Below are 18533 nucleotides of genomic sequence, written 5' to 3' on the forward strand. Positions count from 1 at the left end.
TGTGTCCTGGGGAGGACACCACCGACAAGGCCTTGGCAGGAGCCACCCAGCGACAAAGTGCCAGCGTGCTGTGATGAGAGCAAAACTTGGCTCGAGATGCCAAGAGGTGTCACAGGAGGTGGGAAGGTGCTATGTAATGAGGAGACAGAGCTTTTTCCTGCACTGGCCCCAGCCTGAGCATGGAATGAGGCTCTGCAGGAAGCATGGACTATCTCCAGCCTCCCAAGTCGCCACTCAGCACACACACAGGCAGTTCCTTTGACCTTGCCTTCCCTAGCGAGTGCCCGTACCCAGGCAATTACAAAAAATCCAAAACACTCTGTTGCACATGCATCTTGCCCTGGGGAACGGATGGAAAAACAAAGAACACATGACAGATGTTAGTCATGTTGCTTAATGGATGACTGAAGGGCACTCCAATAGCGTGATGAGAGAGGTGAGGGAGAGGAGAGGAGAGACCTTATGTATTTGGAGAGCCTACTCTTTCAAAGCTGTCTTAGGTTGGATGCACATCTCCCCTATGCACCACAAGCACAAGACAAAGCCTCAAGACCCAGGTAGCCCATCACCCACTTGGATCCAGGTACCTTAACTGGACAACATTTGCACAACAAACAAAACCTCCTCAGATGTCTACAAACAAGTGACATGATCCTGCATGAATCTACAAACCATCCCCTACACAGAAAAGCCAGAGAACACCCCAAAACCAAAAGCAACTAGCTTAACTGTGCCAGGCAGATGCCCTGGGGAGTTGGATAGGCTGACTGATGTGGGACGAAGCAGAGTCCAGAAGGAGCTGGTCCCATCCTCGTCAGTCACAAATGCCATATGGAGAAGGCTGGGCAATGTGGGGAGGGGAGAGAGGGATGTATCTACAGCTGTTTCTCTTTGAAAAGCCAATTTGCATGGCTTTGCTGTGCATCTTAAAGGCTGTTTACCGGACCAGGCTTTGTCTTAGCTGAAATGTGGGCAGCATTTCTAACAAGGCACAGGCAAACTAAAGCTCCCTGGAGGCTTTGCAGCAGAACCGATTGCAAAAGATTAGCACCAGAGCTTAAGAGAGCAAGAGAGAAGGGAAAGTAATGGAACAAAATCTCTCTCTCTCTTTCCTCGGCTGAGGAATGATGGGGGCTAATTGCTTGTTGCTGGTGAGAAAAAGAGGAGATAGCAGCTTCGGCACCCATCAATAAATTAACCTCAGCATGTGGCATCTGAAAAGCATTCATTTCCAGAGATGTTTATCTCTTTGTCTCCTCTCCTCAGTGAAAACATAATTATTGTTTAAACATGAGTTAATTCAGCAAGGTGAGGATCAATAAAGCAGAATTACTCCAGTTTTAAAAGCAAAGAAACCTCAATCTGGGACAGATGTGGACATAACTGGCAAAGCTGATGGATGGGGAAGATCCTTTGGTCGTGGCACAAGTCTGGGGAAGCAGAGCTCCCTCCTTCTAGGACTGCTGTAGCCTACTGTAGGTCTACTGGGAACAGCTAAATCCAGCCACAGGCAGTAATGGCAACGAATAGAAAGAGTTGAAATCACCCATGCATGTATGCTTTATGGCCTGACATGCATTTAGGCATCTCCACCATGTACACATCTCCTATGTAAGGAGCTTTGGCAAAGCCCCAGGGCTCATGCTGTGGCCTTTCCCTTTCCTTTGAGGGTGCCCAACTTCTGCTAGGAAGAGGGTCTCTGCACTGCAGGCACCCCTGCCAGCACTGCTTTCACATGCCAGAGCCCCTGGCCAGCCAAAGGTGTGAGTGTTGCAGCAGGCAGCATTGCTTCTGTGCTCTGCTGAGCTTTCCCCATCACCTTCCGCTCCTCTGAAATAAATTGGCGTCAACCACTGCCTGGAGAAGGAAATACAGGAAGGAAAACTGAGCTGCCTACAATGACAGGGAGGACACTGGTCTCTCCTGGACGATCTTCAGACAGTTCTGCCTCCCCTGCCCCCTCCCATTTCTTCCCACAGCTCCAGTCTATCTCTCTGTGCTGGCTGGGAGCTGTGTGGAGGGCGACAACCTTCTGGCTGCCCAGGGCAATGCCCGTTTCTGGAGCACGCTGCTCCCCATCTGGCAGCTCCATCTGAAGCTGGTTTACTTTTAGCGCTGACCCATGCACTGAGAGGACATCCCTGGACCATCTACTCAGCAGGTCCAGCAGGAGGGCCAAACACCACCTTATACCACCCTATTCTGGCAGTTAAGCCCTGCAAGCCTTATGTCTTTTCCCCTCCACTTCCAATTTTACCCAGTGCATCACCTTTTCTTTCACTAAATTCAAGAGCGCTGAGGTGGGTGTTCAAAATGACCCCGTGACAGCTGCCCAGACAGGCTGGGGAAGGCATGCATTCAGTGCAGTGGCAGCGAGCAGCAGATCCCACCCATGCCGAGCCGGCTGCCGGAGCCTGCCAGAGCCACCCTGTGCCAGGGGCTGAGCAGCACAGGGTGACTGGTTTAGCAGGAATAGAATTAGCTGTGCGTGCACCGTGCAACTCCCTGAGCTGACAGCTCCAGCAGCACCAAGAGTCCAACCCTGCTGCCCAAAAACACTGCAACCAAAGACCCGATGGTGGAAGTGGGGTGGAAGCAATTCCCATTCAATGGATTCAGCTGTCCTGGAGGTGCAGCCACAACCTGAGAAATCAGTGATGCTTCCCCTGAGGGGTAGCATCCCTTGTCCACAGCCAGCCATTCTGCCCTACCCACATACCCCCTGGCTGGGGTGTCACAAGGGGCCATGCCATGGGAGAGCCCCTCATGAACACCCTCTTTTGCTGCCACTCTGCTCTTCCCTGCGGCAGGACACTCAAACGCCAGCACTGCCCAAGCCAGCACGTTAGTGCCACCCTCTGAGCAAGCCCTGGGACTGCCCTGAGTGCCAGCTCCAGTCTCCCACCGCACAGTGCCCACCTCCACGGGTAGCTGGAAGCGACAGTGCCCAGCGGGGTGGTGCAGGTGGAACTTCAGCAACCTGCCACGGATGCCAAGCAAGGGAGCTCTGCAACCAAAGGGAGTGACAGCCCCTCCACACACACCTCTGCCAACATTGGAGAGTATCCTGGGCTCCCACCTCCCAGAAAATGCACCCTTTGCTCTGCCAGCTCCAAGGAGAAGGACCAAAGGCGAAGAGCAGAGGGGTTAACGCACGAGCAGTCTCACCTCCACTCGAGCCTGACGCTGCTTTTATTAATTCATGTGGCACTTCGCAGGATGCTCCAGTAATCACCAGGGTGCACGTGAGAGCCAGGAGTGGGTGAGAGCGGGTGGCCAAGCTCACTGTGCTGTGCTCATGCTCACTTAACAGCTTGTCACACCCTCCTCACTCAAGTATTCAGTGCTAATGCAGCTCTTAAAGTGCTTCATGAGCTATTAAAGTCGAGCGTGCCTGAAGTGCATGATAAATGGACTTTATGCCAGTGTATTCCCCCCACTCCAGCCAGTCCCTGCCACCAGTGGGATTAATCCATCCTCCCACCCCATTCCTGCTGTGCTTTCCAAGCCTGAGCACCCAGCTAGCAGGGGGATGAGCATGGGCTGGCAAGGGGAGACTGCAGTGAGGCAGGGAGTGCGCTCTGCGTGGGGGGGATGGAGCATAATCCTTTGGGTCTCCAGTGCGGGGCAGACACTCCCTGACTTCACCTGCGTGTGGGCAGCCTCTCCAAGCTGGGCATGGCAGGGTGGGCAGGAGATCTGCTGCTCCAAAGCCCCTGCACAGAGCATCACCTCAGTGTTTCAGAGAAGTGCCCAGAGGGACACATGGTGCCTCAGGGGGACATATGGAGGACAATCCTGGAAGTGCCCTCCTGGCCTTCCTCCAGCTCTTATACCAGTTCCCCCAGCCCCCTGCCTTTCTTCTTTTTACATTCCCCAGTACAGAACTGCCTCTCTGGCTCTTGCAGATGGGCAGAGCCCTGCCTCACTCTGCACACCTTGTTCAGGTGCTTATTGATGCACTCAGGTCTCAGTAGCTCCAGATGCCTCAGACATCTCCCTCCTGGACACAGTCAGGCAAGGGAAAGAGGAGAGACACAGGGATGGGGAGGCTATGCTGCCAAATCCCTGAATCCTGCTGAATCATGGAGCAGAAGGTGACAGTCATTGCAGCTTGTCTGGCCAGGGGCCTTACCTAGGGCCATGCTCTGTGCCAGCAAACCGCTGCCAGCAGCAAAATGCACAGCCCTGGCCAGCACTGGTGGGGAGTAGTGTTTGTTTCTCTGTCTAGACAATACATTTCAAGCGTGGATAAGCCTGAAGTACCTGGCATGTCTGTATTTTGTGCATCTCCCCATGCAACAGGTCTGGGCTGCCATTCCCAGAGCACAAAGGGAAGCAGCACAGTGCATCCAAAGGCTACTCTGGCAGCCCTGACACTGGGTCTTTCAAGGTTTCCCAGAGAGCAGTCCTACAAGCACAGTAGGACCAAGCAGCATTGCTTCTCTGCAGAAAGCATCACACCACCACAAGCAACACACAGCTCAGCACCCAAATGCTTTGAGCAGGTGCCCTGGGAAGGTGTGGGAACGCTCCTGCAACACCACCCAGCAAGCTCCCTCCATGTCCGGCGAGCAGCTGTCCCCATGTGATGGAAACATGCTGCCAAACCCCAGCTTTTTTTTCCAAGCTGGCAGCTTCCAGCAAGGTAAACCCACCCAGCTGGATTTAGGGCAGCTCAGCCGGGCCCTCTGGCTGGGTTTCTCTATCCCACAAAGCCTGTGGATGCACAGATGTCCTTACTGGAGTTAATCAGCAAAATTCCCCTCCGTAATCCACTGAAAGCAACTAGAGTCAGGCTGACTGCCAGGAAAGCCAGTGAATTTTGGAGGTCCTCCATTTTGTCCCACTTTGCAGGGCTGCCATAGGTGACTCCACAGTGAGACCCAGCTTTCCTCCCTTTAACCTTCCTGCTCCTGCCTAGACCTAGGAACATGTAAGGTCCTCCAGCTCCCAGTGCCACTGGTGACTCTAAAATGTAGTCTCTCTAAAGCTGTCACTAAGGTAAGCCCTAAATCTTCTGCCAACTTGGAAAGAAGGGGATAGTGGTGGGAACAGATGTGTGGTGGCAATGGGAACAAAGTCACCCCAGGGACTTGAGAGCAGGATGAGGCATCCATCATGGTCATGGGGTAGGGTGTCGGGGTGGGGCTGCCAGGCTGCTGCTTCCCTTCATGGGTGGGTTGCACAGGACAGTGTGCAACAAAAAAGGGGAGGTGAAGGGATGGGAAGCAGTGCCCTGGCTGTAGGGGTACACTGGGACATGCAGGGGTGTGGGCAGGACAAGGACACTGGGGGCCCTGGGGGGATGCAGGATGCCTGAACCCTGTGGTGGGCAGGAGGGGACGTGTGTGTCATGGAGAGGAGAAAAGTGGTAACACCCAGAAATTTGGATGTTATCTTGCCAGTATCAGGCAAGCCTGGAAAGTGCACCTGGCTTGTCCCAGGGGAGAGGCTGGAGGAGCAGCATTCATATTTTTCAGGACCCCCAAGGTGGGAGAGATGTGATGAGACTCACCCTGCTGGCTGTGTCTCTGGGCATACACCACCACCACCACGGCAAGCACCACGCAGCAGGCTGACGGGACAGGGTTAGCCATCTGTGGAAGCAAACACAGGCAGAAGCAGTCAGGTTTTGCCCCCAGAAGATCTCATACATGGTGTGCCAAGAGCTTGTCCCTCCCAGGCAGCTGAAGGGTGCAATGGGACCACAAAGAGATGGTCACAAAGCAAGGCTTCATCTCAGCCATGGGGGAACTCACTGCAACATGAGGCATTTTGCTGGTGCATACTCCATCACTCAGTAGCCTATGGCACTTTCCATAGGAGATGCCAGCATAACTGGCTGCCCGGAGGTGATGATACACCTTGCACAAATGCTGTATTTTCCTCATCTCATCTTCAACATTTCCCTTAAGAAAGTCAAACCCTGGTGCTGGGCTCTCCTTGGCAGCTGCAGCATCACCCTAGGAACAGCCACTGGCTGCAGGTGGGTTGCAGAGGTTCTTTGAAGAGATGAGAGCACACCCAGACACTTCACAGCAGCAGCCAGCGCTTAGGATGTGCAAGATGCAGATCGCCGCATGGGCAGCAGCTGTTGCTGCTCCAGCACAGCCCCTCTGGTGCTAGTACTGAGCGCTGTGCTGTCCACCAGCCTGATGCAACAACAGCAGCATTTCTAGGCATGCCGAGGACAGTGTAACCTTCATCAATGTCTTCACAGTGACTGACGGATGCAGCATGCTGCCTCAGCCACCTGCCGTCAGCACCCTCTCAACATCCCTCTGGGCTGGGAGAGGTGCAGAGGCTGCTCTATCCCCGTGAATCATGTCATACTCCAGGGGATGCTGGGGTGCATGGAGGTGGGGGGCAGGAGGGTACACACAGCTAAGAAGGCAGGTGTGTGGAGACATGCTGGGCTTTAGAGACAAGCAGGGAACATCCTCCTTGTACCAACAAGCTCCCCCAGCAGTGGACAAATGGCAGCAACAACCCAAGAATGTCCTGTGCAGCCCTGTCAGGCTTGGAGATGCCTGTGCTCTCTTCTTCTTGCAGCCATGGCTGGCAGAGAACAGCAGAGCTGGGAGGGAGCTGCTGGGGACAGCAATGAGGATGGCAGCCCACCCACCAGCAGGTAAACAGCACCGTGCGTGAAAAGCAAATTACAGCTTCAAAACCATTTAAACCTCTCTAATCTCCAGCACCGTATCAGTAACGTGCAGAGGATTGCCTTTTAATCTAGAACATGAGTATGAGCTCGTTAGCCAGATGGCATCCATTTAAACCTAAATAAAGGGGGAGCTGTACTGGCCAGAGAAAAAAAAACAGCAAAACATATTCCATTACCCAACACGGCTGTTGCAGAAGCCCAGATGGCCTCGGGTTCGCAGCAGGACATGAGCCATTGCAGGGCTGGAGGGGAAGGCAAGAGCAGCTGGGAGGGATATCACGAGCAGATTTTGGGGTGCAGCAGGACCAGCCTGCCCTCAAATGCCTCCGTGGCAGGGATGCTGGGGTGTCTGACGATGGGGAATCTGGCAATGGGTAGAGAAGGGACCCATGGCCTTGCTGCTGAATTTGCAGTGCTGGGTTTGGGCCGGGAGGGCTGGCAGCAAGAGCCATCCCCAGTGTGCTGCAGCTGCATAGCGTGGATATACCAGCCCCAGACCCTGCTCCCAGCCCAGCCCAATCCCCCCACTCCCAGTCACCTTGAGCATATCACTCTCGCAGTCATCCCTGTGCCTCAGTTTCTCTGCCTGTTAAGCAGATATAATGAAGGTGACCTTCCTTTGAAAGCTCTGGGCGAGGAGCACTAAGTGCTAATTACATCGTTATCATTCACTCTGCTTCTTCTCTGCTGCTCCTCTTTTTCCCTGTGCCTTCTCTCCGCTCTGTCTCTGCTCTGCCTCCTCTATGTGTCCCCACCGTGCCTGCAGCGTGGCTCCCCTGTTGCCACCCCACCTGCGTGCTAGCTGCCTCTTGTGAGCGGCAGCTCGGGGCATGGGTGATGGCCAGGACCCAAGGTAGGTGCAATGGCACATCCTGGAGCAGTGCTGGCACGCAGGGCCCAAGCAGCTTGACAGCTGCCTGAAAACCAGGAGCTGACTCTTTCTACCAATCCCAAATTCACTTCCCACTGAATATTCCCTCTCTACAGCGCTGGAAGTTGGTGGGTTGCACCAGGAATTGAAGCATGCAGGGAACTGCACCAGGGCCAGAGCCCCTGCCCTGCACTGCAGTCCAGGTACCCCCAGGTAGCACAACCATCCCATCTCTGGGACAGTGGCAATGATGGGAGGCAGGACAGCAGCCCCTCTGAACCCCCAGCAATCAGCCTGCTCTTTGAAAAGTGTTAAGACCTGCTTGCTGTAGCCTTCAGTTTGGTTCATGTGGTGCAAATAACATCACCAACCATCATGCTCTACATCTCAGTCGTGCCAAGGAGCAAAGCCACTTTCCCTCCCCTGCTGCTCCTCCTCTTATCACTTGTTAAAATAATTGCTACTGCTCTTGCCAATGTGCCTGGCAGCCTCCTCAAGGCCAGACCAGTGTGGCAACAGGCACCACAGTTACATGGCAAGGGATGGTTCCTGTCCCAAAGCACCAACAGACTCAAGGGTGATGCTGTTTGGCTGCAGGTGGAAAAGGACAGAGGAAGGATTCGACCAGGTTCCCTGGGGACTCTGCGGCATGGCCAGGACACAGGCAGAGGCTCCCATTGCCAACACAGAGACCTCACCACTCGGCTGCTTTTGCCCTGTAAAACCTTATTTCTTTTCAGAGATGAGTCCTGCTCTGGCAGGAGCCAGAGCTGTTTTAATGTGAAAGACTGAGCCAGAAAACCAGCTTTTTCTCACTTGAATTGCAATTTCCCATGCAGTATTTGCTTTGTTTGACTGTTTTGCTCAAAGCCATGTTGATTATTTTTTTTCCAAGCACATTAATGAAACCTTCGCAATTTCTGTAGATGCTTCTAATGCAAATTTCCATTTGCTGTATTTGCTCATTTAACGGTTTCTCTAGCAAAAGCCCTGGCATGTGGGCATATGGGCCAGTGAGCAGCAGCTCACCAGGTGTGCAGCTCCCTGGGTTGCGTCCCCACTCCAGCAGCAACCAGTTGAAAGGTGACGGTGGGGAACCGCATTTATTACACAGCGAACTCAGCAGTGGGAAACGCAGTCTTCTGTGAAACAAGAGGCTGGAGAATATTTGCTTTTGCCCCTGTAGTGAATCCTTTCTTCGCAGTGGAGAGGAAAGAGGAGCCTGGGCAGGGGTGAAGGGAGGTGAGGGGGCACACGAGATGCAGTGGCCTGGCAGCTCTGGAGCTGGAGGCATCTCCAGCAGCCTTCCTCGCTTCTTGTTTTGGGAGAGAGCCACTAGCCGATCCTTCCTTGCCTTGTACTCTGCGCCAGGTGTACTGAAGACATCAGTCATGGTCACCCTTAGCAGAAGACAACTCAGTGTAGACATGAATATAGTCCCCTTCCTCTTGGTCCAAACTAAATGTGTTTCCAGTTGCGCTCTTCCTGAGCAAGATCAGGCTATGTGGAAGGGGGCTGTGGCCAGACCTACATGAAGACAAGCCCAGAAGCTGCCCCAGCACACAGGATTGAAGTGGCACAGCAGCGTGACATTAACTGCTGTGGTGTGATGGGCTGAGGAAAGTCCCGAGGTGGGCAGCAAGAGAGAAGGGCATCCTGTATCCAAGTGAAAAGTAGGATACCACCATCTGCTGAACAGTCCCACTGTCCTCTTCCAAGCAGGCAGAGGGACGGATCCTTTCCAGCTCTCGCTTAGAAGGATCCCCAAAACCTTGGGGATGCTCACTGGTAATAGGGTACCAACTGGCAGCTGGAAACAGCAGCTCCAGGGCAGTGCTGTCCCCAGCTGGTGAGGGACACAGGCTGCACCCCAGCCTCCCGCTGCAATGCCCACCTGCCACGGCCCCCTCCCAGCAATGACAAAGAAGTAGGGCCTCCTTCTGCAACTGCGTGGCTCCCACAAAAAACCCCAAGTGTTGTAGTTTCAAAACCTAGTGTTTCCATCACAAAGACTTCTGTGGGGCAATTCCCCACCAGGTGCTGTTACAGGGCCTGGCTCTGAAGTGGTGACCTGGGGGGGGAAATAAAACTCTGGAAGTTGTCTCCTTCCCACATGCCCCCCACTGCATCCTTGCCCAGAGCCTTCCAAAGGAGCCCTGCAGTGTCTGTACTGCAGGCACCACAGTGTGCCTGTACTGCAGGCAGTGGCTACAGACACTATGGTACAGCCTCTACTACACACACCAGCTGTAGACACCACGGTATGCCTGTTTGCAGACAATGACTGTAGCTGCTGCAGGATGCCTGTACTGCAGACACTGACTGTAGCTGCTGCAGGACACCTGTACTGCAGACACTGACTGCAGACACTCTGGTATGCCTGTACTGCAGATGCCAGCTGTAGGTGTTATGGTACGTATGCCTGTCCTGCACACACTGACCGCAGACACAACAGTATGCCTGTATTGCAGATACTGATTGTTGACCTTACAATACACCTGTACTGCAGATGCTGACTGTAGACACTGCAGCATACCTGTCCTGCAGGAGAGGTCACAATCTGCCTGTCCCCAAGGTGTTTGGGTGTTTGCCTGTAGTGCAGACACTGACTGTAGCCATCACAGTGTCCCTGCGCCTGAGACACTTGGAGCAGGCATCTCCTGGGCCCCAGCCTCACAGGAACACGCTTACCAAAGACACCCTTGATTGCTCAGCCCAGCTCTTTGCTAGCAGAGGTCCTGCCACAGCGCTTCCCAGCCCTGGGGACCTGGGGTGCTACAGTGAGATGCCATCCCTTCTGGAGGGCAGTGCACATGCCACTGGGACAAGCAGTGAAGCACCACAGTGGGCACGACACCCTCCAGCCCTGGTTCCCACAAGGACTGTGCTGATCGTGGGCAGCGCTGTGAGCAGGGGGGCAGTCCTGGGAGCAACAATGGGGTGTCCAAAAGCACTGAGTCTCCTCTCTTCAGATCAACCCTGGCAGCAAGGCAAAGGAAAGGAGAGGAGAATATAGTTGTTGTACAATATCGTACATTTGCTAACAGCCCTAAAGCCTCCTGGCCTTAACAATGCCTTGTCAGTGCTAAACTCCACTTTGCTACTTAAGAGGGAGAATAGAAAAGAGGGGCTTTATCAGCTCCTTAATACATGCTATCAGAAATCCTTACCTGCAGAGCCAGAGCCCCTGCTGCTTGAAAAGCCTTCTTAAATCCAATTTAAACCCCCACTGTCAACAGGGCGATTAGCACTGCCCGCCTGGACCATGAGCACTCCAGGATGGTTGGGGCTCACTGAAATTAATTCACTCATGGCTCTCACAGACTGCAACTTTCCTCCCTCCACCTCCTTCCTCCCCAGTAATAAAGCAGAGACACCAAGTGAGAGGATGCCCTGAAGGAAGGAATCCCCCACGGCAGAGCCGCTCCATCATTGTGCCTCTGCCAGCCTAGGCAGCACCGCTGGGTCCCTGGGCAGCAGCACTAATCCTCCTTCCCTTGAAGTCTAGGAGAGACAGACAGAAGGTGGAGTGATGGCCCTCAAAAAATTTCCCAGCTGCTTTGGTGGAAGACAAGCCCTGAAGGTGGCTGTAGGCTTGCAGGGCTCTTGGATCCGCTGTAAGTGCTGAAGTTTGGTGTTCCTCCATCTTGCCAGCTGTCACTTGGTAGAATGTCTGAGTGAGAAAGGTAGCCACCAAAGCTGCTCCCCGTGCCCTTGGGGATGAAGAGGCACTCCTGGAGGGAGCATCAGCCCAGCTAATACCAGAGCTGTTTTCCAAGGGGTCCAGGGGAAGCTGGGATGGTCTGGGGAGGAACAAGCAACCCATGAAATACCTCAGGCTGTTTGGGAGCCTGCCTGACAGGTGAGCTGGCTCCCAGGACAGGTAATTTCTTACTCATGTGGATCATAGCGATGTGCTCCTGCTAGGGTAGGGAGCTGTGGAAAGGCCAGAGGGGGCCCGTGACACCCAGGTCCTCACCCTGAAGCTGCAGAAGCTGGGGGATTTCTGCTCCAGGAGCAAGGTGGGTTCCTCTTACCTCAAACCACACCTTGCAGCTCCTCCAAACTTACCAAGAAAGCCCTAATGCATCAGGACACTGCAGCCCACAGCCTGTCTGCAGTACAAGGGACACATGCAGAGATGCCATGACCTGTCTTTTTCATGGCCCAAGGACAGGCTGGGGAATCATCCTGGCGGTGTGGTTCCCTGTAAAGCCACATCCCACCTCCACGAGCAATGTCAGGAGAGCATCACACAGGTACACTACTGGGAACCTCTCCAGTGACTCTGCCCAGCCACAGCTCTTCAGTGCCACAGCTCTCAAGGGGCAATGCTGCTGCCCAGGCAGCTGCCTGCTGCTGCCCATCCCCTCTTCCTGCTCAGAGCCTTGAAAGGGAACGTTTCCCACTGCCTGTACCTGTCCTCGCAACTACCATCACATTAATCGGCCTTTCTGCAAGTGGAGGGCAGTGGTCCAAGCCCAGCCATCTGCTCCAGCATTGATAAAAGCCAACACAAAGCACAGCATACTAATAAGCATCACACGTCTTCGAAATCGGTGCTGGGAGAAAGCACAGCAGGGCAGATCGGTCCTGAATTCCCACAGCAGAAGTTGTGGAGAGACACTGCCCCACACCAGTGCCACCTGGGCAGGACGCTCAGCCAAGCTGCCGTACCCAATCCCCACTGCTCCACACCCCACATCCACACCGAGATAGCCTCCAAGATGGAGGAAAGCTTGGATCAACAATGGGAAATGTCATTTTCCCCCACTTTTTACTCAGCTTTCCTCTGCACTGAGCATTTCCCAGCTCCATGCAGAGAGAGATTGCAGGAATCAATTGGATGTTTGCTTTTATTAAAGAAGTGCCAAAGACAATGGTTTTTTTTTCTGGAGCCTCCATTCAAGTGGGGTCTTGGGCCAAGTTTTTCCATAGATGCTTCCCCCAGTGGCATGAAGATGATGGCACAATACCAGGGACAGGCAGCGGAGACCAGACAGAGAAGGGAGACAGACAGGAGATGGGAGATGCCTGTGGTCTGGGCATTTCCCAGTGCTCCATCCTGGAAACTGGAGAAATCACCCAAGATGGGCACATTTCAGGGCAGATCCTGCTCACTCTGCCTCTCCAGGCTGTGATTACCGCAGGAAGGAACTCTTGGTGTCACAATGATTTTTGACACTTCAATTACCAGTCTCCACTCACAAAAACAGAACATTAATGATGGGGAACAAAACACAAAAGCAAAACCAAACTCCCATACACAAACATGGCAGGACCTGCTGCCTCACACCAGGTTCAGTGTGTGATTTCCAGGCAAATGCTTGCAACATTTCTTACTTTTGCCTGTGGTGCTTCCACCCTTCAAATGCCCCAGGATTCTGCTCACAGTCCTGCGTTACGCCTTGAGGAGACTCTGGGGCCATGCTGCTTTATGAATTCCCCAATGCCCCTTAAATGCAAACCTCCAGGGCAGGGAAAAGCACCCTAGCGTTAAAATCCAGACTGTACCATAGTCATGTACTGTTCTGAGAAAAACAAAGACGAAAGGGAGGACAGACAGTTTGTTGTCCAGACTTCGTCCACCAGCTGGATGCCTGTGGCACAGCGGACATGGTGTAGGGCAGCATGGTGTTTCCAAGCCTCTCCAAGCCTCAGGAGCCTGGTTGCTGCTAGTGGGGATTTGGGGCGGGGAGTGGATCTGGTCACAGGAGCTTTAACACCCCCCTCAATGACACGTGGGAACACAGGGACCAGGTAGTTTGGCTGGAAACATGAAGATTGCACCTCTTAGTAGCCCGAACTTCGTCCTCTGGAGTTCTGTTTTCTGCAACACCCATGCAAGGGGCTGGACACCAGCATGGGCACTGGGTCCAAGCTCACCGTCTCAGGTGTTACTCCAGTGTTACCACACTGAGGAGGTGAAGGACACCTGGCTGCTGCAGAAGCACAGGGGCAAGTGGGGCACAACAACCGGCTGCTGCAACAATCCAACCACGGGCACCCTGCACCCTGCAGGACCCTTCCCTCCAGCGTAGGCAGGATCATGCTGGCTTGGCTCCAGAAAACCTCCTGGTGGTGATGTCTCCAAGCCAGGGAGAAGTACAGCTTACTCCCGAATCAACCAGCACAGCAAAGGACTGAGGCTGCAAGCTTCACTGCTCGGAAAGCAGGGTAGGTTTGCTTTTTGCCAGCACACTGAGGCACAGCTGGAGGAAGATGAGAGCCTGAAGCCCATGTTGCAGGGGCTCAGAGACATGAGTGAGACTGGAGTGAGGAGTGCTAGAAGAGACCTTGGCAGCCTGTTTTATCCAGGGAGGGAATAAGACACTGGCTTAGCAGCTGGGAGCGTAAGGGAGGGAGCATCCAGTTATATAGAGCTTGTAGGGTATTTTAATTTTGGCTTGTTTATTTGTTTGGGCTTTTTTTCTTTAAGTGCTTGGCACGGAGGAAGCCACTCCACTAACTCTGACACCACCTCCCCAGAGAACCTCTGGAAGAATTGTTTTGCTTTGCTTCATCTCTCCCCCATGCCTGCAGTTTGAGCTGGCAAGAGGACAGGGCAGGCGGAGGCCAGGCAGCCTCCAGGGCCCAGAGAGGGCAGGAGGTGTTGTGAGAGGCAGGGGCTTAGGATGCCGGGGACTGTGTGCTCTCCACCGGTCTCTCCTCACTGTCCTTCCCTGTCCATGTCCCACAGGAGATGCTGGGCTCTCTTCTCTGCAACCCATCCACCTGCCCTGGGAGCTCCCTCCGTCCCTTGGCATGTGGGTCTCCCTCCCAGCACAATGAACCACAGGGGACAGCAAACAATATAGGGAGAGCATCAGGATGGTACAAGGACCCCGGTTCTGGCCAAGCTGTAAGCCTGCTCCAGCCGTCCCATCTGGCTTGCTGCCCCACGGGGTGCAGAGGGTCCTCTGGGCCCGCACAAGATGGGGTGTCCCAAAGGAGGAGTGCTGCTGCATATGGGTGAGTGGGACAAAATGTACTGAATCACCAGCTTGCTCTGCACACACCTGTTCACGAAATGCATACAGCTGTACCACAGCCACCCCTGGTCCTGCCCTGCTGCATCCTTTTGAGTCCCCCAACACCTCCACACCCTGACCCACCCCACCTCTGCAGCCACAGGCTCCCCCCAGCTGACCAGCAGGTTTTGCAGGGGAGATTGCCATAGTGGGTCACGCCTGATGGCCTCATGCCCATGGGTTAGCATGGGCACCATGCACGCCTCCAGCTCCAAACACCCACAGAGCGCCTGGGGCACAAACCTGCAAACAATGCAATGGGACAGTGTCCTGGACTGTGGTCCCTGCAGCACCTTCACATCACCCAGTAGACTGGGGTCACCAGCCCACAAACTGCTGTGGGGACACAGGCCACCTCAGGTAGCCAGACAGATGTGATGGTGGAGACATTTGTCCTGCACCTTCATGTGGGCTGCCCATTGCCTCCCTCCCCACCAGAAGGATGCTGATCAAAACCTGGGCAGGGAAAAGCACAGAAGAGAAACGGTGCTGACGCTGCAGCCAGATAGGGTTTAGTGCTTGTTGCTCCTGCCAGTTCTATCCAGTTTCTCCACCTTGCTCACCCCATGCCATCTGACAGGATCCCAGTACGCCCTGAACAGCCTACTGGGGACTGTCCCCAAAGGCCACAGCAGCACCCATTTCTTGAAGTGGGCAACCAAGCTGGCTGCAAAATGGTGAGCTGGGGGAAACTGAGGCACAGGGCTGTGCCGTGATGCCAGCAGCCCCTTTGGTAGACACAGAAGGCCACCCCAGGGCTGGCACTGGGCCTGGGGATGTGCCGGCCCCTCCTGCTTGCAAACTCCCTCCTGGGAAAGCAGAGGGGAGGAATCTGCCCATTTTTGCTCCAAATGGCCCCACTGGCACATTGAGCCTCGCCACATGCTGGCAGCTGTCTTACCATTGCAGGATCTCACTGACCCCAGCCCCCTTGCCCCCCCCCCCACCTGACAGAGCTGGAAGAAGGGGAAGGGCAGCCACAAGAGGCTGAAGCGCAGGGTCTCTCCCCCACCAGTACTGCTGAAACAGGCTGGGGGCACCCACAAGTCCCAGGCTGGCGCCACTCACCTGGTCTCCAACTGCTGCCTATTCAGGGTCTCTGATCACTGCAGCCTGGATCCAGCAAAGCACATGGGTCCAGCCCAATGGGTCACCCAGGGCACCTGCAAAACCCCCTGGGGACCCTTGTCCTCCCAGGGGTCCTGCCACTGCCCTGCAGATGGCGTTTGCTGAGAGCAAGCAGAGGATGACGAGGAAGGAACGAAGGAATGGAGTTGGCTCGAGGCAGCTGTGCTGAAATAAAAGTCGAGAAAGTCTCTCGCCCAAAACTACAGGAAAATTCAATTATCAAGGACAAAACACCATCTGTTTGTGTGGACTGTGACCTCCCGCTGCCCCCTGGCTTTAACAGCTCTTAAATTAGCATGTTTGTTAGGGGGTATTAGCTGTCTGACATCAGGGAAGCAGATCCCGCAGGGTGAGGGGGGGACGGAGGGGCTGTACACCAAAACGCATGCCGAGGCGGCACGGCAGGCTCAGCGGTGATGTTCCTCCGTCACCTGGGCTTTGCTCTGCAAGCTCTGTTCGGCTCTCAAGCCCCACAGCTGCCACAGAGGAGGCTGGAGGCGAGGGCAGCTGCTGCTGGCAGCAACGCTCTTCCAAGGCATTTTTTCCACCAGTAAACCATCAAAGGCAAGTGCTAAACATGGACACAAGTGACTTGCCATGAAGAGTCACATCTAAGGAGCATGGATCCAGGCCTAAATTCATCCTGGGGCAATTCCAGGGGCTGTGCCTCCAGAGCTGGCCACGCTGCCAGAGCCCAGGAGTGCTCGATGCTTCTCCTGCTTGGCCCCACGCTCTCTGCCACCACTGCTGCATGTCACCCTGCTGCATGTCACCCTGCTGCCCATCACCCTGACCAAATGGCCAGGTTCTTGCTGAACTAGACTCTCCAGGCTCTCCTTTCCTTCTAGTCCACAGAACCAGTCTCTACCTCCCACCCCTGCACGCCTGACAAGTCAGCTCCTTTCCAACTCTGCGTCATGTTCATACATCTTAAAACCAGCAAGGGGCTTTGCTCAAGACAAGAGCCAGCATCAGGTGTCATCTTCTATATCTGCTCCTCCTTGGGCTCCCTCTCCCTCCAGCCACTGCCCCCTCTCTTCCACCTGCAAAACCACACCATGCCCTTGCTCCTTCTCACCTTTGCAGGCAAAGCCACCAGCATATGAAGATCTGCCCCTGCAATGCCAAACTTTGCTTGCAAATGCCCTTGCCCACCTTCACCCCAGTGACCTTCAACCTGGGAGGCTGGTGCTCTTCAAACCTCCTGCCCAGAGCTTTCACACATCCCTGCCCTCTCGCAGGGGCCAGGACCAGGCTGCCAGCCCCAGCCCAGCTGGCCGTCCTACACCCTGCACTGCTGGGCAGATATGGACCATGTGCGCACTTTATCTCAGGACCCTTCCTGCAAGCTCCAGCACCGGAGGAGGAAAAAAACACAGCAGCAGAGAGCAGCCACGGAGTCCCCAGCTGCCTCCAACCCTCTCCCAAACTCTGGCTCAACTCCATCCACTGAGGCAAGACTCAGATTAGGGGAGGGCGCTTTTTTTCTAATTAGAAATTATTCATCAGTGTTTTAAAATAAAATAATAAAAGAAGTGTCAACCAGCTGGGGCTGCAAAAGCTGGGGCGTTTTGGCTCCCGACCCAGCACTTTGATAGAAAGGTTCTTTGGAAAACGCCGCAGAAAATATTTAATTTCTCCCAAGGCCTGCATATGGGGCTCATCACTCGCGCATATTGCACAGGAATATTCATGTGCGCTGGCCTCCTGCTACAGGATGACAAGGGTTTGCCGGTGCAGCATGCAAGAGGGGCTCCTTCCCTTCCCTCCTCTTTTTTTTTTTTTCCTTTGGAAGAGGAAAGCACTGTATTTCACTTTCAATCCCCAAATATTCATCAATGGCAGAACAAAGGAAAAGCTGAGCCAGAGTCGGGTCTACTCATACTCATCAGCTTGCTGCACTCACCGCAGGGTAAAGCCACAGACGAGCAGCAAACATGGGGAAACACGTTTCTGTGCCTTGTTTTGCTCTTTCTGGTTGCCTGAGCCTGCCGTGATGCTGCCTAGATGGAGAGCAGGAGCAGAGGTTTCAGTTCAAACCCCAGCTCTCCAGCCCAGGGACACAGAGGTGGCTCAACCTGGACCTGCCACCAGGCATATCCTTTAGCTAATGCCCTTCCACACAACTCAGAGAGGGTGGAAATACTGCACTGGGGCCACAGAGCTGAGACTGTCCCAGCTAGGGGATGACTACCATGGCTCACTCAGTCCCTCATCTCCCACTGGTGCTCCTGGCTCCCTCCCTTTCACCATCAGCTTCTGGCTCAGCAGCATTTGGGGCTAAGGGCTTTCCTGCAACAAGCCAATGAGCTCTTCTGGAAGGAGCTAACCTCACATCAAACATCTTCTTGCCCTCTCACAGGGATGCTCACCTCCAACAAACACTCCCTTCCTCCCCTTGAGCCCCCCTCTTCCCCTGAGCCCCCACCTCCAAGGTGCTCTGCCTCCTGCCCCACAGCCTGCCCAGTCTGCCCCACCTTCTTTAACCTGCCCTAAAAGGTTTGTGCTCCCCTTCCCCAGCTCTGGATGCACCTCTCATCCCCATCACGGTGCTTTCTGCAGCTCCAGCACCTCTCAGCAGAGCAGACAACAGCCCTTGCCAGAGCAGGTCCTACCTGGCCCCCAGAAAAGCTTCTTCCTGGCAGATGAAAACTCAGAGCACCAATTAAGGAAAACACTGGCCAAGGAGAGGGGATAGGAAAAGAAACCATCTCGGTTCACTATCTGTGTGGCTGAAGTAAAGCCGAAGGCAATGCAGGGAGAGGGCACAGCTCCTGGTGGGGTTGCAGAGGAGTCTGAGTGGAGGCAGCATATTTGTGCAGGGGTCAAACTG

At 54.4% G+C, this 18533-nt stretch overlaps 1 protein-coding gene across 2 annotated transcripts in view; it reads right to left on the bottom strand.

Moving 5' to 3' along the window:
* Positions 1–18533, bottom strand: part of CNTFR (ciliary neurotrophic factor receptor) — a 209866-nt gene that overhangs the window by 82589 nt on the left and 108744 nt on the right. For both annotated transcript variants that reach the window (XM_055791562.1, XM_055791561.1), the window contains exon 3: positions 5519–5600. In XM_055791562.1, coding sequence (XP_055647537.1) covers positions 5519–5600 — 82 coding nt within the window. The remainder of the gene's footprint in view (positions 1–5518; positions 5601–18533) is intronic.

The sequence above is a fragment of the Falco peregrinus genome, chromosome Z (genome assembly GCF_023634155.1).
Source record: "Falco peregrinus isolate bFalPer1 chromosome Z, bFalPer1.pri, whole genome shotgun sequence".
Taxonomy (NCBI): domain Eukaryota; kingdom Metazoa; phylum Chordata; class Aves; order Falconiformes; family Falconidae; genus Falco; species Falco peregrinus.